This window comes from Pseudochaenichthys georgianus, chromosome 18 (genome assembly GCF_902827115.2).
Source record: "Pseudochaenichthys georgianus chromosome 18, fPseGeo1.2, whole genome shotgun sequence".
In the NCBI taxonomy this organism is placed as follows: domain Eukaryota; kingdom Metazoa; phylum Chordata; class Actinopteri; order Perciformes; family Channichthyidae; genus Pseudochaenichthys; species Pseudochaenichthys georgianus.
The window spans coordinates 19,304,702-19,329,220 of record NC_047520.1 but is presented as its reverse complement, the minus strand read 5'-3'; the positions used below and the strand labels follow the sequence as shown (position 1 = coordinate 19,329,220).

The 24,519-nt window shown below is 42.4% G+C and overlaps 1 protein-coding gene across 5 annotated transcripts in view; it reads right to left on the bottom strand.

The window, feature by feature from the left end:
- Positions 1–3,431: 3,431 nt before the first annotated feature.
- elavl2 (ELAV like neuron-specific RNA binding protein 2) overlaps positions 3,432–24,519 on the bottom strand; it is a 51,856-nt gene continuing 30,768 nt past the window's right edge. For 3 of the 5 annotated variants that reach the window (XM_034106434.1, XM_034106436.1, XM_034106435.2), the window contains exons 4-8: positions 15,364–15,467; positions 12,005–12,158; positions 10,292–10,517; positions 9,713–9,751; positions 3,432–5,422 (exon numbers count right to left, since the gene is read on the bottom strand). In XM_034106434.1, coding sequence (XP_033962325.1) covers positions 5,092–5,422; positions 9,713–9,751; positions 10,292–10,517; positions 12,005–12,158; positions 15,364–15,467 — 854 coding nt within the window. In that variant the 3' untranslated portion in view covers positions 3,432–5,091. Of the gene's footprint in view, positions 5,423–9,712; positions 9,752–10,291; positions 10,518–12,004; positions 12,159–14,747; positions 15,199–15,363; positions 15,468–24,519 lie in introns of those variants that run through there. The other 2 variants (XM_034106437.2, XM_034106439.2) reach the window with 2 other exon arrangements.

Sequence of the window (24,519 nt, the reverse complement as noted above, 5' to 3'; positions counted from 1 at the left end):
CGCTGCAACGTGTGCTGAATCTAAAACAGAACGATTTCCTCTGACCTTCATCGTTTAATTAATTTTAGGCGGGTCAACATGCTACTCTAAATCAATTCCACTGTTTTCCACTCATCTGAATTAGTGCACTGATCACCTCTCACACAGACAGGTGCAGAAGATGGAGGAAGCTCACACACACACACACACACACACACACACACACACACACACACACACACACACACACACACACACACACACACACACACACACACACACACACACACACACACACACACACACACACACACACACACACACACACACACACACACACACACACACACACACACACACACACACACACACACACACACACACACACACACACAGAGAAGGTACTTATGGATTATCCACAACACCGGATCATATAGGGGTCGCATCAAGAGGCACTCCTCTTCCTCTCCACCACAATCACTTTAAAGGACTTCTCATTTCCGACGCCAAGAGCCTTTCATCAGGGGACACACGAAGTGATGATGCTCCCTGACCTGGAGGGTCAAGCAAGGAGGAGTATGTGCTCGTAATATCATCTCATCACACACACACACACACACACACACACACACACACACACACACACACACACACACACACACACACACACACACACACACACACACACAGGAAGCTAAGCTTGTGGTTGGTACACGAGCAGCATGAGAGAAAGTCCTTACAGTTACAGAGGAAATTCGACTTCAAATTTAAATGAGTAGAAAGCCAACGCTGCGTTCACTTGCTCCTCCTATTATCCGTGGAAGCTAAACCATAACCTACTTGGCCGTGGTGAATATGTCTGCAGTGTGATACTCGCCAAAAACAGAACTAATGCATTCGAACGTCCTCACTGTGGTTGGGACATGAGCTTCAACACTGGTTTATCCTACGCTTTTATGATTCAATGCAACTCATTTTCTGTCTCAAATTAAAGCTGCTGCGTTGTGGTTTATCATGTCATGTGACATGATGCTTCTCTACATGTTTAATTGTTCCAGAATTACTGAGCTAGACTCGCGTGGAGCGCCACACGCCGTGCACACCAGATATCTGTGTCAAAATGATTCAGATTAAAACAAAATTAAATACCGGATTGGGCGAAAAAAGGACACCTGCTAGACATATTATTATCCATCTATATTTCTCAAATCACTATAGTCCTGAACCTTTTTAATAATACAGTAAAACCAATTGCACAAAGAATGATAAACCACATTGTCTCTCAAATCAACAAATCTCCTGAGGACAGTCACATTCATTTGTCAATGAATTACACCAGGAGCATCTTTCTGAGTAAACAGTTCTGCATGGTCATCATCAGTTGCAATCTTGTTGGCCTACTTGGCTACTTCCAAGAAAAATGAAATTGGTACACAAAAGAAAAAACTCGATAATTATCAAGTGATTGATCTAAATTCAGGTTGGACCAGACTTTGATGAAGCTTTAAATGCCACATAGGATTACACCTGGTAAGTATTGTACGCTGTCCGACAGGCGTTACAACAGCCCAAAACAAAAGTGTGCCAAATGCATGTGAATGAAGAAACATCTTTACCAACTTGACAACACATGCACACCGTTTACTAAAAGCACTGCATAAATGAAACGCTGCAAGAAGCTCAAAACACAACGGAAACCAGGGGACACCAAGTGATGCCGGAGCTGGGACCGCAGCGCGTGTTGACGTTCAGGAATTATAAAGTTGGACATAATATCGGAAAAAATCATGTGATCACTATGAGCCAATACATTTACATTTTAGGGACGACTCCAACCTGCTGTAAGAGGTGGGCAACTTTATAATCCCTGAACGTCAACAAGAGCTCCATCTCTGTGCATGTGTTGTGAAGCACGTTAAGATGTTTCTTCATGTGCGTGTGTTTTGGCACATTTGTGTTTTTAAAGCTGCAGTGCATTTCTCCTAATAAAAATGTGTTGGGCCGTTGGGCCACCCTATGCAAAGTGCTGATGTTCCAACTTCTAACGCATTTTGCTTTTGTGCTCAATCATGAACATTAACTTCCATCAGTGCATGAATACAGACTAAGTAAAGTAATAGAGAATCAGGATGACCATCCGGAGCGTCTGCAGACATGTTTACGTGCGGCTGCTGACATCAGCAGCTGTGGGCAGAGTGTACCACTATGTTTTATTCAGCGTGTCCCAGAACATGCTGCTGCACGACGACGACACGTGAAATAAAGCATCAACTACATCGCCAAGTAAAGCATCAAAAAGAATATCCACTTACAGCTGGGAAGCTTCAGCACTTTTGGAAAGAATAACAGGTCTAGAGTGCGGACTAGTTAGCTAGCAAACAATTGGAAAATGACAGTTAGCTAGCTCAAGTTGCAAGTAATCGATCATTTGAAATGTATAAGCAAAATGGTTAAATTAGTTGTAACTAGAAGAAAGCAAAATAGTTGGCAAGGAAATGATTGAAATCATAGAAAAAGAAAAACGGTTGACCGATAAACAGTTGAAATAGTAGTGTAGTATAACACCATAATTTAACTGGCAACAAAAGTGTTTTAAGGCTCAATATCATACTAAACCGCACTGATCTTCAACACTAACTTTATCCAAATAAATTGTTTATGGGAATGTTTTGAATTGACTGACACTGCACAATGATTCAAACAAATGTATCGCTTCAAAATGGCATCCTTTCATCGATTTGCTTAGTGCAATTTGTTTTGTATTAGCTTCTCAAATAACAATATCCAGTTATGCATATTGATGACATTACATAAAGGCAGAACAGGAATGCAGAGGAAAAGAGCTGATCAGATGTCAACACGTTATTACCACATGACGAGCAGAGCCATCACTCAGATTCATCTGGTGTCCTCTTCACAGTGACAGCTATTCTGTTCTTCATGTTGTCAGCAGTCACCAGTCAGAGAAAGCCCCTCACCCTGTTTCACTGCAGCATCTAAGGAACAATGTGTTTGCATGATGAGGAGCTTCAACGTGCACGATCACATCTCTAATCAATATGGCAGACGCTTTAAACTGCAGGAAAGGATTCGAGGCGTGACTTGGGTCACATTCGGGGATCACTTCAAAGGCATAAAGAAACAACTGAAAGAGGCAAAAATAAATTCTCTATATCTGACAGCTTCCTGCAAGACGCTGCATTCAAATACAAGTTAGCATTTCTAAAAGTTGAAATCTTCAAAAAGCGTATATGGTGGAGATGTGTTCAAAGAGCATGCATCGAGTACGAGCTGCAAACAAAAGCACCACCAATGATCCATCAGGCACGAGTAGAGATGTTGCTTCAAAGGGACAGTCGGAGTGATCTTGCATATTTCTTTAGGGTGCTTGAACTAAACATGTTCTGCGTGCAGAGGAAAATATAATCCGTTCACAAAGCTGCGTTTGCCCTTCAACTTATTTATTGATGTACTGAACATGGAAAAACTCCAAAGTATCCAAACACAAAGTAAATAACATGTACATCCTCTTAAATACTCAACAAAAAGAGATTCTATTCCAGAAAAAAAGACGTGAACAAAGTCAGACTATACAACTCCAAATAAATAATCATTCTTATAGTAAGAATTGAGATAAGAGATGTGGTGGGGGGGACTGAGCTCATGCCGGACCCTCTGCACAATCAAGAAGATTACAAAAAGCGAGGGTCCGGCATGACTCAGCAGATCTGCCCCCGTCACAAGTCCTTTATAGAAACACAGAGGAATAGAAAAGCAGCTGCAGATACTAATTAGAATAATGCATAGCACACTGCTCAGTAAGGGGGGGGTGTGGTGTTCAGACAGCTCCCCACGTGAATAAAGCAATATACTCCAAAGACAGGTTATATGCATATATATGAATATGAAAACAAAAAGTGGTTTATATCCATTCTTTACCACATAAATATATATCTATAATGTTTATATATAAAAAACAAAAACATGTCTATAGTTGTCTTTTTTTTTTTTACTATCTACGACAGATTTGAAATCAAGAGTTCAACTGAGAGTAAGTCAATATCTCAAATTAAAATACCTTACATACTCCATAATAGAAAAAGAAAAAGATATCTATAATATCACACTTTCCGATGAGGTCCAAACAAAAATAATACTGATAAACATAAAAAGGACTTATTTACAAAGTAATCCTCCGCCCCGTCCCCAGACCGGCTGCTGCCTTCACTGGCTTCATGTAAAAACCTGTCAGTGGTGATGCTTTCAGAGGCAGAAGCTGCAGCCTCAGACGCATCTGAAGGGATCCGTTATGAAGAACTCATTCCACCTTTAACATACCTCCACGTTATAATTTAGCATGCACTTTTTCCTCAGCATTTTTGTCCAAATGGATTCAGAGGTGCTGGTCGTGTAAGATTTTACAAACCAGCCCAGCTATCGATCCTATAATCTAAAGATAATACAAAGATCTCAAAAGGTTTTTTTTTTTTTACATCATAAATCTCCCCAGAAATGTCAACCTCTGCAAACTTTCCTGTAAAGTTCAAAAGCTCACAATATGAAGATATTTCTCAAAGTCAAAATATTTTGTTCCAGGTCCAGTAAAAAGTGTCTCCAAATTGTTCTTTTTATAAAAATAGATGCATTTTAAACCCACATCAAAGAGGTTCTTAGCTCTTTGGCAAGGTACTGCTTTAAGAAGTGTGTTTTTTGTCTTTTTATCTGTTAAGTTTACAACATTATGCAGCCGACTGATAACAACTCAAATTACAATGAACAGAATACTTACAAAAATAGTTCAACAGAAGAACTGCTAACCACTGAAGGCAAAACGCACCTGAAGGCAACTGAGGACACAAATACAAAAGAAATCACAATGCTGAACTTTACGAGACTTAATGTGCAACAAAAAGACAAACCCACCGTCCTCCTGTGAGTCTCAGCTCACACCTCAAGGTTATTTTTTAAAGAATATTAAGATTCAAAGCGTAGCGAAAAAAAGAAATCACATTGTTGGACGCTAAATTTCCCTTCGTAACACTGATTTACAAAGCTGTGTTTACTAATGTAGAAAGTGAATCTTCCCGTTCCCATGGTAACACAGTTGAGGGTTTAGGCTTTGTGTGTTTTGTTGGTTTTGAACGAGACTTGCAGCACTCTGTCCCCGAGGCGGTATCCGTTCAGGCTGGCGATGGCCACGGCGGCCTCGTCGTAGTTAGTCATGGTGACAAAACCAAATCCTTTACACTTGTTTGTGTTGAAGTCACGGATCACCTTCACGTTGGTGACCGCTCCGAACGGGCCGAACATCTGCCACAGGATGCTCTCGTCTGCGTCCGGCGCCAGGTTGTAGACAAAGATGCACCACCCAGTCCCAGCGTGGCCTGGGAGGTTGATGCCCGCCAGGCTGGTGACGCCGTCAATAGCCATCGGGGAGAACCTGCTGTGAGACAGAGAGAGACGCAGAGACTCAGTGAGGACGCAAACAGCTCTGAAGACAGCAGAGGACAGGAGACGGTCCTGCAGAGCACACTCCTCTGGGGGAACTCACTAAAGAATGCACCGACGCTACTGACAGCGCCAACTGTCATATCTGCACATATTTAAAAAAACTGCAGAGCCCTCAGAAGATACAAACTTCTTTCATTTCCCTGTGCAAAAAAAGTGCACTTTTCACAACTTTCTGAGCAGGTTTGTGCTGGTAGTGACGGACATAATCACTTCTAGTGAATTCACCCTCAGTGTTAACACCTTACTTCTCGTAAATTAGACGGGCAAGTGATTAAATTAAATTCTGAATTAAAGCTTCTTTTAAATGTGGATAAAACCAAGGTAATGCTCTTTTCAAAAGCTAAAAAGACACCAGAGCCTGTTTTAGATATTGTAACTACGCAAGGAACAAAACTTGAAGTTGTTGCCTGTTACAAATACCTGGGTATCTGGCTTGATGATTGTCTCTCTTTTAAACTTCATGTCAATAACCTGCTTAAAAAACTGAGGGTTAGGCTAGGTTTCTTTTTCAGAAACAAGTCCTGTTTCTCGCTGGAGGCCAGGAAAAGGCTAGTCACTGTGACCTTTTTACCTGTGCTGGACTATGGGGATCTGGTCTATATGAATGCACCTGCCAATTATCTGAGCAAATTGGATGCTGCGTATCACAGCGCTCTGAGATTTGTCACAAATTGTAAAGCGCTTACTCATCACTGTACACTGTATACCAAGGCAGGTTTACCATCACTCTCTGTACGGAGGCTCAGTCATTGGTACACGTTTATCTATAAAGCTTTGTTGGGTAAACTCCCGTATTATATCTGCTCTCTGATAACACAGAGAGTTGCAAGCAGCTATTGTCTGAGGTCACATGATGTAGTCTTGTTAGATGTGCCAAGAGCAAGGACTGTCTTCGGTAAGACAGCTTTTATGTGCGCAGCTCCACTTGCTTGGAACAATCTTCAGCAAGAATTGAAACTGAGCAATCTCATTCCTCTGCATGTTTTTAAAGCTAGGCTAAATGAAATGCTTGCTGATACAATGGGCACTTGTAAATGTCTATAACTATGTATCCTGTAAATATAATGTATAATGTCCTTTATTGTTTTATGTTTCATGTGGAACCTATATGCTGCAGGTCTCCCTTGAAAAAGAGATCTATGATCTCAATGGGACCAATCTGAATAAATAAAGGTAAAAAAAAATAAAATTATTTTATAAGTAATCATACAGACGCTAAACTAACAGCTGTAAGAGCATCTGCCATATCTGGTAATATGCATTTGGAGAAAACAATGAATCGCTGCCTGTGAAAACGAGCCTCCTTGCAAAAACAGTTGCAGTGACAGTTATGTCATGAACATAAGCAAGTCAAGTCATTAAGTGTTTTCACCAAATGTAATGACATCGATCAACAGAATAATACTTAATAATCAAACCGCTCTTTATTAGTCACATTAATAATTTAATAATCAATTTTCTCTCTGCTGGTAAAGTAACGTGTTTTTTTCTATTTTAAGAGGTACGGTAAGGCTACCGTGACGGTTTGATTCAGAAGGAGTTTAAGTTTAAGATCCCTGATGTTGAGGTAACCAGAATGTTTATTTCCACTGTGCACAACATGTTGTAAGGGACCCACAATCTATCTTTATGCAAGGGATAATGTGCAGCCAGGCGGTCTCTATGGGGAAGAGAACACCTGCATCTAGATCCCTCTGCAGGTGGTACTTTAAGTATATTTTGATGCTAATACTTTTGTACTTTCACTTGTAACATTTTGAATGCAGGACTTTTTATTGTAACCGAGTATTCCTACACTCTGGTACTTTTGTACTCAAGTACAAGATCTGAACTTCTCCCACCTCTGACAGTAAATCCTGAGTGGTTACCAACATAAAGGTAACCAAAAAAGGTTATTTTCATTTTACAAATCCTGCACTCGGCTTTGCTTTCTCCAATATCATTGAAAAGCAGCCAGATGCTGCTTCTTTTTTGGGTTTTCGCTAATTTCTTGACTTTTTCCGACGCGCTTGCATTTAAATCCGTCTCCCCGTCGCTCTGTGCAGCTGGCCTGTACCACTACACCTTCTGTGCCCCCCACCCTTCTTTCAAATAATGGTATGATCCTAGTGTGTCCTCGCATATGATTGGCCGCATGGTGGCCCAGCTAAATAAAGTCCCGCCCCTGCCTGCATGGATTCTCAGCAAGAGTAGGAGCAGCTGAAGATTCTGCTCTCCCCAACGGGAGGCTTCTCTTCTAGTGGCAGCTCGCGATCGGCGTGTTGGAGACCTCTGAATTAAAGTATCAAGTCACCTCAAGTCAGAAGGCTCAAGTCCAAGTCAATGCCGAGTCATTGGTGTTCAAGTCCAAGTCGAGTCGCAAGTGTTTTGTGATTTTGTCAAGTCGAGTCTCAAGTCATCAAATTGGTGACTCGAGTCTGACTCGAGTCCAAGTCATGTGACTTGAGTCCACACCTCTGCAAATAACACTTTATAAAACTTGACTACCATGTGCCACATTCACTTCTTCCTTAGTCAGATGAACAGGATCAGTATGTTTGCAGAGATCTACAGACAGCAGAACACACTGCTGCAACAGAGGCATTTATTCAGAACCAGACACAGGGAGAACGTGTCATGTGCCAGTCGGCCGTTGTGCCAACAGTGGGATGAAAAGCTTTTGGGGAAAGTGGTTTCTACAGTGAAGAGAAAGTGATTGCATGAAGCCTATAAATTATTGCCGCAGGTGTCGGAGGAGATTAGCTGCTCCACTAGGCTTCTGCGGGAACATGCAGCCTGACAGGTGTGCTGTAGCAGCGAGGACGCACACACACACACGTCATGGAAATCACCAAGCATTGTCGCGCTTGAGCTCTCAGGGGATTGGACTTCAATCGAACTCGCTCTCACAGAGTGAGCTGAGACAAACTGGCATCCTCAAGAATCCTGCAGACGTCTGATGCAACAAAGTTTAAAACAGGACGGCGCTGTCCATATTAGATCAAGGCCTTCAGCCGAGCTAGAAATACAAGTGTGCAATTTTGTGCAATAGCAAGAAAGACACAGTGAAAGTCTGTCTGTTGTTGTGTCGACACACAGAGGGCACTTTAATCCTGACATGTTGCCACGTCCTGTCAAGATTAAAGCACCTCACCGTCCTCTTCTCAGACAGCAACGTAAAATCATTCTCTAAAATCTTCACACTCACACATCTTGGTTCAACGACCTCTGATCAGATTAACAGGATCAGTATGTTTGCATGAGGTCATTTGCTGCTTGTATTTATCAGACACTTTGTTTTCTAACATCTGAATAAATAATGCTTCTTGTCTATATCCTGCAGCATGGTGGCGCATACCCATAATGCCAATGGGCCTGTTGTGTGTTGGTTTTCCTCCATGCTTGCTTAAACAAACAAGGATGTAAACAACATGCTTTGCAAGTATGCATGCACCTGTAAATATGCAGCTCGGCTGTTCCTGTGGACATATGTAGGCCTCAGCCTGAGGTAGGCTACTTTTTAATGAACATTTAAGTGTTTCCTGCACTAAGACTTAACCTGTGCTCATTCTGAGTCAGAAGCATTTATCGTTATGGACAGGCACACTCGACAAGACTTCATAACTGCAATAAGGGTAATTGTTTTCACACAAACATACATTACAAACTCAACAGCAATAGCTTCTGCATAAAACTGCTCCCAACGACACGGTGGGTTAAACATATAAAGAAACATTGCTATGTATGTTTTGTAGCTATTTATTTAGTAAAGCATAAGCAACACAGGTAGAAGGAATCCATTATTGTACTGTATTGGGGTGAACTGTCCCTTTAAGGAGGCTCTATCCTGCTCATGTTTAGGTTGATATGAGGAGCCAAACTCTCTCCGGAGGGACCTTTGGCATTCAGCCTTTGCAGACCATTGACATGCACAAATAGAACACACTACAGGGGAGGGAACAGTCCGAAAAGCAGAAAAGAGCCTGTTTAAAGTGAGGACACTTAATGATATCGTCTCTTCCTGCTCTAACATGCACTCATGTCCCTCTGTATCATATTGAATATTTACATTGAAAAGACAAACAGCCACACACCCTCATGATGTGTAACACGCTGCAGTGTTAGCTTTGATCATATTGAATCAGAGCAACCTGCTGCTGTGCTGCTTCCTACACACAGAGAGAGTTATCCCTCATGCGGTCGCTGAACCTCCCTCAGGATCAATTAAAGAACATCTATTTACCTCTTCACTCCGTACGCCATGTTCAGCAGATTGTCCAGCCTAGGGCAAACACACATTCATTTCAATATTAAGAAAGACTTTCAATGATTATTACAGGATGACTGAGTAATATGCCTGATATGAAGAATCCATGTCTCCATTAACCTCTTTACTGAACATCAATATCAGCTTAGTCTTACTTTGAATTTTTTTTTTAACCCATTTGAATTGAATTCTAATAACGGGCTCGCTTTATTTTTAGCTGCACTTTACTTTTGCTGTCGTAATGCTGTAAAGTTCTCTGACTCTACTACATTGAAATATGCCATTTTCACCACCGATTTCCTGCAATGGGAGGCAAACTCACCCTAAATGCTTTGTTGGAAAGGGGAGAAAGATTTCCAATGATATCTTTCCCATATGTATTCTGCAAGTACTCAGCAAAATGTCACAAAACCCAATTGTTTCACATAAATCCATGATTGAGTGAACCGTTGGCGACTTTGACTGATTTCAATAGAGCTGGTCACATTAATGTTCACTAACTTGAGCTCTACAGCAGGAGAAGCACAGCGAAGACTTCAATGTTATTGTCTTTACCTGAAGCGCTGTGCCTGATGGGCCAGGGGTCCGGGGTACCTGCGGTTGGGGGACTGGTATAGCTGGCTCAGCAGCGCCTGGCTTGTCTTCTGGCTTGGGTTGTTGGCGAACTTCACTGTGATGGGCTCCGCAGCCCCAGGGGGCTTCTGACAGTTCAGACCCTTGATGGCCTCCTCGGCCTCTACACGCCGGTCAAAACGGATGAATCCCACCCCTCTGGACACGCCTGAGGAGAAAAACATCCACACAACTTCATTCACACCAGCCATGACGACATGCCGCAGGGGACATTTACAAAAACATTTATTTCACCCTGATCTGGAGTGTTTTCCCAAAACGTTCTGAAAACATGTGAAAAGGCTGCACAAGGAGACAGAGCTTAATAGTGAGCTTTAACAGCTGAAATACATACAATGATTTTTGCTGTATTAGCTGATTGTGAGGTATAGGGCTGCTTGATGTGGTGAAAAGTCATATTGCGGTTTATTGTCTGTTGTGATAGTGACAGACGCTCCCCAAACAGTTCAGCCAATTCCTGTTCATCGTATGCCTCCCCGGCTCGAGGGCGCTTCCACTATGCTGTACAATGTGTTGGCACTACCAGTTCATAGCATCTCTTTCCACTAGTCTCTGGCTCTGTTCTAACACAGACTCATTTTGCAGCTAAGCAGGGTGTGCGTGCATAATGATTAGACTGCACATAAAACAAATATGTTGTCACCATCGCACACGCATCCTACTTAAACTCTTTCGCAGCATTTTGTGCTTATACAATCACAGAGGCTAAAATCGTGCAGCCCTATTGAGTTGTACGAGTTACACTCGGGGTGATTTTGTGCATTTCTTGGTGAATAATAATGTTGTGGTCCAGATTCTGAAATAAAAAGAATTCTGCTAAAAACCAAACCAAAAGACAGAAGCACAAAAAGTTGGCAGTGACCTGCTCATCGGCAGCAGGGAGAAACAAGACCGAAGATCGTGACATGCAGACGTCCCCAAGAGGTGAGAAATAAAAAAGAAGTAAGAAACAATGTTTGACTGAACATCTTACTAGAAATGATCGACTGCTGCTAGTAGGCACGGGACAACATCAACACTACAGGTCATGATTATCACCATCATTCCTGATTTTCTTTAAATAAGGCTATTTCTGAGCCACATGTTTCCTGGGTCTCATTTACCTCTCGCAGCCCTGCATGTGTTTGTTCTCTCAGTCTTGTCTCTTCCTGCCAACCAGCCTGAGCAGAGTCACACAGGTCCATCTCTCCATGCTGCGCCTGGCTGCACATTTAACTTTTAAACAATCTACTCGTAGTTTTACAAATAAGTGCATTGCTCTCATGGAGTACAGTCATATGATGTTTGTGCAGAGTTTCAGAGTTTTCTGTTACCGACTGATCACAGGTTGTGCATTAACATAATCCTCCATGTTGGGAAATAAAGAGAAGCAATCCCATCATGTTTGAGGGAGGGACAGGGGCCCCAGGGGTGATGATGTGTTTATTAGTGTTTCAGCTCTGAATACATTTCATCAGGCTCACCTCAGGGAGTGCAGGGTAAGAGGAATGATGACGCCCCACTGCTTTACACACATATCTATGAACACCTCGAGTGGAGAATTGTATTTTTGGGGCACTCACACAACCTCAACCTCCAAACCAGGCTGTGACAGGGTGTGTGGGGAAGAGCAGAGAGGAGATGGGGGGTACTCACCGGTTACCTGGTCCACCAGGATGCGTGAGGTAATGATGCGTCCAAACTGAGAGAACAGCTGCTCCAGCTCCTTCTGAGTCATCGTCTTTGGCAACCCGCTGACATACAGGTTAGCGTCTCTGATTGAGGCTGAGCTTGGGCGCGCATACGACACCTGCAGACAGCAATGATGCACGTTACAGAGTGCACATTAAACACAATATAAACATATAAATCATGTGTTGAGAATCAGAGCAGATGCTGTGACCCATTTCTAACAGACAGCCTTCAAACACTGCCTTTCTCTTTATGACTCGTTAAGCATGTACATGTGATAATGCAACCTAAGTTTAGGTTAGCTCCAGGTATTGAAAAATGTTTTTGAAACTGTGAGACTCGTGGATGGATAGTGAAGCGTAAAACATGGAGTTCCTGCAAACAAAAGCACGGGTCCGATTTGTTTGTTTCTAATAAACTGCACAACAATGTAACTTGCACAAATAAAGCTGAGGTCAAATGTGCTTGCGGTGCCTAAAACACAATGACTAAATGTTGACCGGTAAAAGCTCTTACGCCTAACATTCATCCTGCAGCGCTGCATCACTCCAACATCCAAGTCAATGACCGCTTACCATTATATTTTGCCAATTTGCGTGAAATAAGTTTAACGACAGTTTTTATAATCATTAACATCCGTCAGGAAATACCCCACTGGTGATTATAAAAACTAGTTGCTAACAAGTGTCTAAATGAGACTACTTAACGCCTTGACCGTGCTTCAGTTAATTTATAATCTAACGTTAGCTTTTAATTCAAAACACAGAAATACCACATCACTGCAGCTCTGTATTGATACGTCAAGTAAATGGGACAGAGAGGAATTAGTGTCTCCGTGTGTATCTGACAGAGATGGATGCAGCATCAGCGCCGTGCAGACAGCTCTCATTTAGAAGTCATCATCACTACAGACAACAGAGCGGCGACGGCGAGGCGGCTTATTAAAAATCATCACGCTCTGAAGGCAGGAGATGTGTGCAGAGCTGCAGAAATATACAGCATCAATCAACATCTGTCCATAAAGCCACAGTCATCCTGCAGATCAATACATCATCGAAACTCCGATGAAACAGAAATACTGCCATCAAATGTATATAACATAGATGCATTGGTTAGAATGCATGTTTATACACCTCTATTAAATCAAATAACCCCATATATCTTAGACTGCACTGATTTTAATTTATTTTAGTTTTTTTTGTATTTTCCTCTTGGCTTTTTAACGCTATAAATGTCATTTTACAATGTTTTCTGTTGCGCTGTATATATGTCATATATATAAAGTAGGGCTATGCAATTAATTGTAATTTAATCTCGATTACGATTTTGGCTTGCAACGATAACGAAAGAAAACGATTATATTTGCTGCATTCCCTTTCGCAATGATGCTCTAAATTTGTCTTTGGTTGGGACAGGATGTATAGCGACCCTAAAATCCTTCTCAGCCAGGTTGTGTTGTGACTTGCAGTCTGTTTAAATCCATATAAACACGTTACAAGGGAAGCTTTAGTTGCCGTGTCTTTATTCTCCGGTCCTCAATGCTCCGGTCTCTAGCGTACAGTCAACTTTTACTAACCTCGTCAAGCCGGAGCCTCTTAGCTACTTCCGGTTTCCGGATAAGATGTTTTCAAAGTCAATGAATAATCGTATTTAATTATCGTGATATCAATATTAACAAAAATAATCGTGATTATGATTTTTGCCATAATCGAGCAGCCCTAAATGTAAAGCACTTTAAATTGCCTTGCTTTGAAATGTATTGTATATAAATAAATAAACTTGCCTTACATTGTCGATTGAATCTAATCAGTTCACATTTGTGCCAAATTTGAAGAAAAACAAAAAAATCCAAACAGTTTTAAATAACTCATGCTTAAAATTCTTCACTTTTGACAAATTTAAGGGCACATTTTGATGATATCATTTTTAACAACCTTCCTAACAGAGTCCTCATTGTCTTTTTGAAAGAGAATGTATTATGCTCAGTATCAGGTTCATATTAGTATTCTGTGCCTCTACTGTGATGTTTACATACTTTAATGTTCAAAGAACTTTTGGAATTTACAGTACACGCACAACCACCTAGGGATGGGTATCGTTAAGGTTTTAACAGTACAACTACTTTTATCGATACCGCTTATCGATCCGGTCCTTTAACGGTATTCTTATAAGTTCTTTTGAAAAAGAAAAAGGTAAATTAACTAAACAAATTGTTAACAAAATTAACATCGCTTTTTATTTAAATTAAATAAATAATATTTCACATCAAAAACAGCACCAGGGTTGGTTCATTGTAGCTGAAACTTTAACAGACAGTCGAACCCAGTGCATTTCTCCGTCTGAATGTGGTGCACATTCATGCGCATTTTGCAGTCTTTTTGCGTATTAGAAACGGAGTTGGCGACACTAAAACTGCAATATAATGTTTGTGTAGCATAATACATACATATTTTTTAAATGTCTACAGTACCGATAAAAAGACCGATAACATCGAAGCTTAACGGTAACACGGTCTTAAATAATTCAGCCCCGGGGCCCGTTTAATACCGGGGCTCGGTACCCATCCCTACAACCACCTATACAAAGCACTACAGGAAAGGGAACACCAAAGAAAGCACAATAGGGCTCCTTTAAGCATTTTAAAGGACTTCCCTTTTGTACTCTCAGATCGATTTTATTCTGACACAGTGGAGGCACTCAGCCTCACCTTTATCTTATGCTAATACTTGCCAACGCTTCAACTCCTCCTCACTTCTCACAGAGCAGCAGGAGAATTAAGGATGAGTGAAATATGTTAGAAAATGTTTCCATGCTCGGCTTTCAGAAGAGATGAAGAGATGAGCAGCGGAAGATGTGTTCGGTATGGTTCATAACACGCCTCATCTTCAGCTGCCAGTACCATATTCAAGAGTCAGATTCAGGAATAATCAGGCGTGCAGCTCACAGATCTGCTGCTATTCAAACATGAACTCTCCATTACAGACATTGCCGTGGCTGTGTGGAGAAGGGATATGACTAACTCCTGGTAAAAGATATCACATGGTATGAATCCTGCAGCTCTGTATGAAGCAGACGATTTTCCACACCGCCTGATGAATGCTAATGGCAGCCACCTCCCTGCACAGCACATGCTACCATAGAAACAGTTCTGCTCTACTTGAGGTGAGGCAGCGCAGAGTGTGCCCAGATTAACAAAAGGTTCCCCCCCCACACATTCCTCCAGCTTCATTATGTTTGACTCCAAACCGAGTGAGCGGCATGTCTCGGATTATGCAGAACAGATTTCAGAGAGAGGAATACATTAATGATACACTACTTCTCACCTTGATGGTTTTGGTCTGGAGTCTCAAGCCATTTAAGGTGTTGATGGCTTTCTCTGCGTCCTTCGGGTCCACGTAGTTCACAAACCCGTAGCCGAGGCTCTGCCCTGCAACACAAAGTAAAACCGATATCAGTATCGGCCGATACCGATCGAGTGGGCGGGGCCTATGGGGATCTTCCATTTAAAGTGATGTTTAAAACTCAGTTAATGGGGCTCATTCACTGGCGCTTCCACAAAAACAACAACCAACATAATTATTACATTCAAGTTTACATTTACTTTGGATAATAACACGGGAGAAATTAGTGGAAGCGCTCTCTTTTCCTCTCTCCCTCCCTCCCTCTCTCTCTCCTGACAGCCTGTCAGTATCTCATGCAGCTCACTGATCCAGTAATGCAGGGGTGGGGAACCTTTTTCCTCTCAAGGGCCATTTCAATTTTTTACAATATCCCCAGAGGGCCGTACAAATTATTGACCTTTGCTTAAAAAAACTAAAATCACAGCCCATTCATTTCATTCTGTGCAAAGAAAAAGCAACCTCTTAATCCAGATATCTCACCATGACTCACGTATGCATGCACGTGCACGGTGTGGCGTGACCACCAAAACAGAACGATATGGACACAAGATGTGTGCAAATGTATTTCGTTTCCTATCCATGAGAACATGATTTAAGTGGGGGGGACCTAACCTCCTCTAGGGGGGTCCGAGGGGCATGCTCCCCCGGGAAGATTTTTTTTTTTAAATGTTGAAGTTAAAAGCATCAATCTGGTGCACTTTGAGAGCAACATTAGGAGATCTTTGGATACATCTCTCAACACCCATATGAAACAGAACTGGAAGCAGATTTATTTTTCTTTATGAATATTTGACAAATCACTCCCCTTTCAAACTGTATTCTTCTGTATTAATAACAACTTTTTTTTACTGTCATATAGTATGTTATACCTGTTAAACCTATACTTTATTCTCTTATTTTTTTATAACTATAATGATCATATAAAGATGTGCCTTTACCTCACTGGTTGTAGAAAACGCTTCTTATATTCGTTAGCATAGCTAGCTAACCAGATGCTAATAACAACAAAGTTATTGACTGTATGATCAGTATGACAGATGAACAGATCGCCATTGGGCTTTCAACTAAAGACACAGCCACGCAAAAACTGCGGCATGTGTATGGCTCCTTATGGGTACTGCACTTTCTGAAGTGCTGGAGTGGCGTTCTGGTGCTCTCCGTCAGAACTGAACCCCTGTCAGTCGAGACATATACCACGTGATGACACGTTAGGCTCGTGTTGTGTTCAAGGACCCTGACCTTGGCCAGGAAAAACAGGCACTCGCTTGTTTAATTTTTTTGCGGTCTCGATTTCTTACATTTTTTTCTTTTTTGCGTGTTTTTATAAATTACCTCGAGGGCCGTACCAATTGTCTCGCGGGCCGTATACGGCCCGGGGGTCGGAGGTTCCCCACCCCTGCAGTAATGAGTGACCCGACAGTGAAGAATAAACATATTTATAACTAGTTTAGCTAGTTCCAGAGGTAGATAAAATAGCTAAGTGTGTTAGGTCTAACTCTTAGTGTGTGTTGCTCCGCTCACCGGTCCAGCGGGTGGAGCTGCAGGATTTCTGCTTCACACACGTTGCATAACGCTATTTTATTGTCTTTTTCGGACACCTTAAGTTACTGCCAGACCGGTGAACGGATGTATTTTAACTAGGGATGCTTCGATCGCCAATTTTGGGGCCGATCACCGATCACCGGAATCAGTATCGGCCGATACCGATCGCGTGGGCGGGGCCTAAATGGAAGATTTAAACATCACGTTAAATCTTCCATTTAAAGTGATGTTTAAACTCAGTTAATGGGGCTCATTCACTGGAGCTTCCACAAACAACAATCAACTTAATTATTACATTCAAATGATGTACATTATTCAAGTTTACATTCACTTTGGATAATAACACGGGAGAAATGAGCGGAAGCGCTCTCTTTTCCTCTCTCCCTCTCTCCCCCCCCCCCCCTCTCTCTCCCCTCTCCCCCCCTCTCTCTCTCTCCTGACAGCTCGTCAGTATCTCATGCAGCTCACTGATCCAGTAATGAGTTACCCGACAGTGAAGAATAAATATATTTATAATAACTAGTTTAGCTTGTTCCAGAAGTAGATAAAATAGCTAAGTGTGTTAGGTCTAACTCTTGTGTGTTTTGTTCCGCTTACCGGTCCGGCGGGCGGAGCTGCAGGATTTCTGCTTCACACACGTTGCATACCGCAGTGTGCGAAAAAGTACACGTCCCACCGTCCGGGACGTGTTATTTACAATATCGGACAAGTAGATCTTTCAATTGACTTGTCCGGCGGACAAGTGACGTTTTTCAGGCCTGATTTATTGACAAATTCAGTTTACAAAAGGCAGAACTAATTCGCAAATTGTACGTGTCCGCCATTGTTCGTTTAGAAATGTTAGTTTCAGTTCGGCTTGTAGATTCCTAAGGAAATGCATCTCGCCGTTTTCTGTACAGTTAGACGGGGGCGGGGCGGAGCGGGGCGAGAAGTGTAGCACAGTGGCCGGGTTGGGAAGCAAAACTCGGTTCCGAGTAGGAACAAATAACAATTGTCCGGTACCGGGATTAATAAGAGTTGTGAGGACAGGAGGCGAGGCCGAGCCCCGCGGACTGCAGCTCTCTCTCTCTGTGCTCCGTATCAGCTGATCGCTGCACGGTGCAGCTCAGCGTCTCTCTCTCTCTCTCTCTCTCTCTCTCTTTCTACACACAGCGGATCCGCTGCCCGTTTAACAGCCTCATCCTTGTCAAACGTTCTTATGTTCTTTCTCTAACACGTAATGAAGGTTATTAAGCGTTTTAGCTCCTGTGTTGTTTAATATTGACCGCCATTTCCTTTATGAAGTGAAGCAGCCTCCCTGTCTGTGTCCTCGCGCTGTCCTCACATCCCCGGACCCCCAGACTCGGAGGAGCACAGGGATGTCAGTATTGTTTATGAAGCAGGGTATAGAAAGTACATTATTGAAATGAAAATACTATTTATTTACTTTTACAAACAGTGAGCAGCTGGGCAGCTGCAGCATGTGTATTGCAGGACATGTGTAAGCGTGCAAGCGTCTTTGAGTTGTAGAAAAGCGCTAGGCCTATACTGTAGGCCAGTGGTTCCCAAACGGTGTGCCGCGGCACACTGGTGTGCCGTGAGGCAAGTCCGGGTGTGCCGTGGGATTTTGTGACAACCATACGTTATTATTGCAATATACAACTACACAAAAATAATTATTTTTTAATTTACTAGATCAGTACTTTGTAGGTTTATATGTACGTAATCTGCGCGACTTGCGCGTCCACATCTCCGCGTGCAGTGCTGCATAAACATGGCTGAGTCAGCGATAACTCTCGAGGGGTGGAGGTATGCCCATTATTTTGAGTTCGTCCGAAGAATAGACAGGAATGTGAAGGTGAGGTGCAAACTGTGTCCAGGCCAGAAGCTGTTATCCACTGCTGTAAACACCACGTCAAACCTCAACAAGCACCTGCAAAGAACACATGCTAAGGTGGAGCTACCGCACACGCTATTTGTTGTTTGTTTATATCACAGTCTGTTCTTCTTCTCTGTCTTCCGGTTGTTGCCTGTTTTGAATGACGAATACACACTCCCGCCGCCTGCTGGTAAGGAGAGTTATTGTACGTGCTCGGCTGAAGTCTTTGCGGTGTCTGGTTCCAGTGCAACACATGGCCAACACGCAGGAGAACACGCCGACGCAATAGCGTGAGCAGAGATAGACTGCGCAAAATATACAGATAGTAGGAGACAGAGAACAGCCATGGTCAGATAGGAAAACATTCAGGATCTGGATCAGTCTTATGCGACAATGGAAACTGAACTAAAGAGAACATTTGAAACTTTAGCAGTCTGCGTGATCTGCCTGCAGGGAGGGGCGGGCCGGCCCTGCGAGTAAAGTAACGAGTAAAGTAACGAGTTACTTTATGTAGAGAGTAACGAAGTAGTGTAATATATTACTTTTTTTTAAAGTAATATGTAATATATTACTTTTTTTTTAGTAACGACCCCATCTCTGCTGAAATGTTACATTTATAATTTGTAGTTCAGGACCATGGACAATGCAGCTTCCTTGCATTGACAGTTCTCTGTGCTGAATTTCCTTTGTCTCATGTTTAATGTTGTGACCTGTCTGGTTTAAATGAGTGTGTTGCTGCTTTGATGAAGCCTAATTTGATAACGTTTCAAATTAATTTCTGAAATATTTCGTTAATAAATATTTCATGAGTAATATAGTTGTCTTTGTCACATTTTATTTGGCATTAGTAAATAATTATGCACATAATACAGATATTTTACATGATATGAGTGATAACACATGTTATAAGGGCTATTTTGCATAATAGGTGTGCCTTGAGATTTGTACTTGTCCTTTGGTGTGCCTTGGGCACAAGAAGTTTGGGAACCACTGCTGTAGGCTATAAATATAATGTATTATTATTATTATTAGGTTATGTCCTATGTGTTGGACATGTGTGGTTGGACTGTGTCTCACAGGCAGGTTGCAGTGTAACATCAGAGGACACTGGGCCAGTTGTACATTCTCAAACTGCACCACTTAGAACTAACTAAACAATGCAGAGATTATTTTTATATAATTGTATTCAATAACCGTAAGAAATTCAACAGTATGAAGTGATTTGTAAATAGGAATACAGATTTGACTTAATGTTTTCATAAATATATTTTTCTCCCAGTTTGACTTATTTTTACCCTCTCAAAGAACCGGAATCGAGAACCGAAAAGCAGAACCGGAATCGTTCAAATCCAAACGATACCCAACCCTATGTGTGATGCAGTAAAATCTTACCGCTCACTTACGTTGAGCGGTGTTGTAAAAACCGTGGGAAAATGTAAAATACGATGACGAAGAAGAAGATTCCAGTGGCCCCAATTTTTGTCCATTCTGGACAAGTGAAAAATGTATTCGGACAAGTAAATTGCCAAACTCACTTGTCCATGGACAAGTACTCTCTAAAAACTTTTTCTCACACTGATACCGCTATTTTACTGTCTTTTTCGGACACCTTAAAATAATGCCAGACCGGTGAAGCCATTTTGGCAAGCTTGTTTTGCCGCACACAGAGAAAAGTGTCATGTATTTTACGTCTTGCGATCGGCTCTCGCGATCGGCATGTTTAGAGAGCACCGATCGATCGGTAGAGAGTGAGTATCGGGCGATCTTGATCGGTGACCGATCGATCGGAGCATCCCTAATTTTAACTGGTGAATTTAAAAACAGCAGTTGCTAACAAGTGTCTAAATGAGTACAAAGCATCATCACGCTCAACTTTAGCTGCCTTTAGCTTAGCAGTGGTGCTGTGACCGTAGTTCCTTTATAGCCTAATATTAGCTTCTTACTTCAGAAACCATAAGTAGTGATAATATGTGGAGATTATCCTGCTGAACAAAACCTGGAAGTAACAAAAATGTTTGTTTTTGCCACAGATATTATTTTCTGCAATAATCCAAAATCCAATGGAAAAATCCCATTGAAGCCGGAAGATGCTGCCTTCAGGGTCCACCACAGAAATCCCTGCGGCTCTGTATTGTTAAACCTAACGGCATCATGTAGTCAGTGGGTTTTGGTTATTTGGCAGCAGGTGAAGAAAACAGCAGGTCAGGCCGGTCTGCAGGTTTTTTATAGAATAAATCCTCTAAAAAAACAACTTTCACAAACATGTCTAGAAATGACAGCAATTGCTCTGCTTCTCACAGTGTGTTCCCCTCCCGCTGCAGATTATCTCTAAATGTATAATAGATTGACACCCACTCTCTATGTGCAAAGAGACAATTCAATTTCCTCCGCCCACTCTCTGGGTCTCTGCAATTCCAGTGTGGTCAAGTTCAGCAGCTCAAGCTGCTTCAGCATATTAATACAGCACAGAGGAAACTCGTGATAAAAACTTTCTATGAGAGGAAATCTGGGTCAGATTCCCATCAAAACGTGTCCAGAGACCAGATCAAGGTGCAAACATGTCAATCACTCCCAAACATTTTAACTAGTTTCTCTTTATATCAAAAAGAAGAAAAATGTGCTTCTTGAGAGGTGATGTGTTCAAATGTCCAAATACGTTACAATTAATAAGAATTAAAACAGAGAAGCAGAGCAAATGTATATATTGTTTTTTCTAAGGTCATTACTTCAGTGCTTTTAGTTTCATCAAGTTTTTATATTTGCATCATTGCATCGTTGCTAAAGCTGCAGCGCATTTCTCTAAATGGAAATGTTCTGGGTCGTTGTAGCGCGTTTGCACCCATTGGCCACCATACTTCATGCCTCCAGGCTTAATCACTAGCGTGACTATCTCTGTTGTGAGCAAGAGAAGTTCATAAACTAAAGTTCACTTTGCACCTCAGGGACAGCTATTAGAAGCATACGTGCGGGTGAAATGACACTTTATGAAGCTCTGACTCCTCCTATGAAACAAACTACTCTCTGTGAGCTGTCTTCAGGTGGAGAGGCCTCCTGCTGGGATACAGAGCAGCCGGTAGTGGGAGGAAGACAACAGAGATGATGCAGCGAGCATCTCTCCGTGATTACTCAACATCTGATGCAGCACCCAGATGTTGGCTGGCTTAGATCCACAGCCCTGAACACGCAGAGACAGAGCAAGCGTCTGCAGCGTCAGCCAGCCTCAGGAAGCACTCGCATGTCTGAATTAAAGGTCCCATGTCATGGCCATTACCACTGATCATAATTCCATTGTTGAGGTCTACTAGAATAGATTTATATTGTGCAATTTTCCAAACTCACATTGGTTTCTCAAACAGCATCTCTGTAAACTACGTGTATTCACTGAATTTCACTCTCTGCCTTTAACGGCTCGTTGTAGCTCCAATAGCTCCAGCCCCCACCCTCTCTGTGAGCGCAGTGTGCTCTGATTGGTCGGGACGTTGTGAATCGCGCTGAGCTCCGTGGAGGTGTGGTTTCCTTGTTTATCGATACACATCGAAACACAGCCAAACTCATCCTGAGCACACACAAAGTCACAGCCGAAGTAAAAACAATAAGTGTGGCTTGATATTGAGTAAGAAAAAGGTTGATAAACGCCGCAATCCCGACTGCCTGATATCAGCCTGCAGCCAGGGAGGAGAAATCAGCAGAGCTGCCTGCACTGAGTGTGTGAGGAAGTCCGTGGATTGGTCAATTTGGACCAATCAGCGGGGGCTTAACGTAAGGGCTCCGCGGACGTAACGTAACGGCTCCACGAAGAACCAAATGGACAGTGACGTATCTCCAACGAGGCGTTTTGGGGAGGTATTTTCTGTGTTAGAGTTTTACTCCCTACAGGGTGTACTTTGAGGGTTTGTGACTCTGCAGACCGTTTACATGCATAAAAACCTTCATAACACACAAGGGGACGGGTAATAACCAGAAAAGCATGACACGTCTCCTTTAAATTAACAGACTCTTTTTTTACCCAACTGAGTTTAAAGTCAGTTTTTCACTCCCCAATTCTGCTGGTTACTGCGATCATCCATCTATTAGGGGTGTAAAGGTTCACAAACATTTCGGTTCGTATGGGCTCAGAACAGTCTCATAATACACACATGCACACAGAAGGATTCAAACTTGTATTTCCGGATCCACACTTGTGTTTTTCAATGCACACACAAATGTGTTCCGTTTCATATACATGTAAATAAAATCCAAATACAGAAAAAAGTTTTACATATGTATTTTTGATCCTCACATATTTGTTTTCCGTTTAAATCCCCTGAACCTGCAAACACAAACCGCTTCTTGTGCACGGATCGCTGTGCATTCGTGTGTGGGTCTTTTGAGACTCTCCTGACGGTCAGCCGATTCGTACTTGTAATGTTTTCTATCTATAGCCAATCAGATGTCTCCTCAATTCTAAGCCAATCACATGAGCGCGCCCCCACGAGGGTAGATTTCTTGCATTCATGACGTAGCGTTTCATGTACGCATTTTGCGCAGTCCGGAGCTGACAGCTCCATGGAGCCTGCCTGCAGGCGCTAATGTGTCAGGACACCTCCACTCTCAGTACATTGACACTTTCCGAACAGGAAATGCACGCAAATACAAGCCTTTATATTATTAAGGTACAGCACCACTTTCCGAACCATTGATGAACGCTTATGTACACAAAAACGGCAGGCAAAACAGTTTTAAATGTGTGTTTCCTACATGGCGAATACAGCTGCTTTATTTATGTCTGTATGAAGTTGTTGTGAGTGTGGAGGGAGCAGCTACAGGTTAGCTTAGCCTAATCGATCAGTGCACTACGAAGCCAGTGCTAGACAGTGAACTGTCAACGGGGGGAGCCCCGCCGGTCATTATCGGCCGATATTCACTCTTAATAGTTTGATCGGTGCTCTCTATAAAGGCCGATCAGGAGAGCTGGATCTGATCGATATGGACATAAACGTGTTACAGGCTTGGCCTGTCACTTTAAGAGTAGCAGCCGCAAGGGATTTTGGGTTTTTGGAGTGTGTGTGTGTAAAATGTGATGGCCAAGGCGAAGTGCGGAGTTATGAAGAGAGAGACGAAAGTATAGATTAAGTGGTCAGAACGGGAAATGTAACTGTATGTAGGCCTATGCAATACAGTGTCAATGTAACTGATTAGTCTGAAGAACGTGAATAAACAGAGGTTCTTCCCACGGCACACGAACGCCCCGTTTGCATCCCTTTTCCCCTCGAAATGTCTGGGCAGCTGGTTACCGGCTGACAACGAGCCAAGTCAGAAACCACCGGTGTGTAACCGAAACTACGGTTTCGGTGCCGAGATACCGTTAGTAAAAAGTTAACAAACGCGAGTGAAGTATAACCGGACGCAAGAGAGGGATCAGATCAGCTGCTGAGTCTGACTGAGACTCGCAGCTCTGCATGATCACCTGATGCTCCGCCCTCTGTTTAGCGAGCTGACCGGACTGCGCAAAATGCGTATATGAAGCGCTACATCATGAACGCAAGAAATCATACCCTCGTGGGGGCGCGCTCATGTGATTGGCTTAGAATGGAGGAGACATCTGATTGGCTATAGATAGAAAAAATTACAAGTACGAATCGGCTGACCGTCAGGGGAGTCTCAAAAAACCCACACACGAATGCACAGCGATCCGTGCA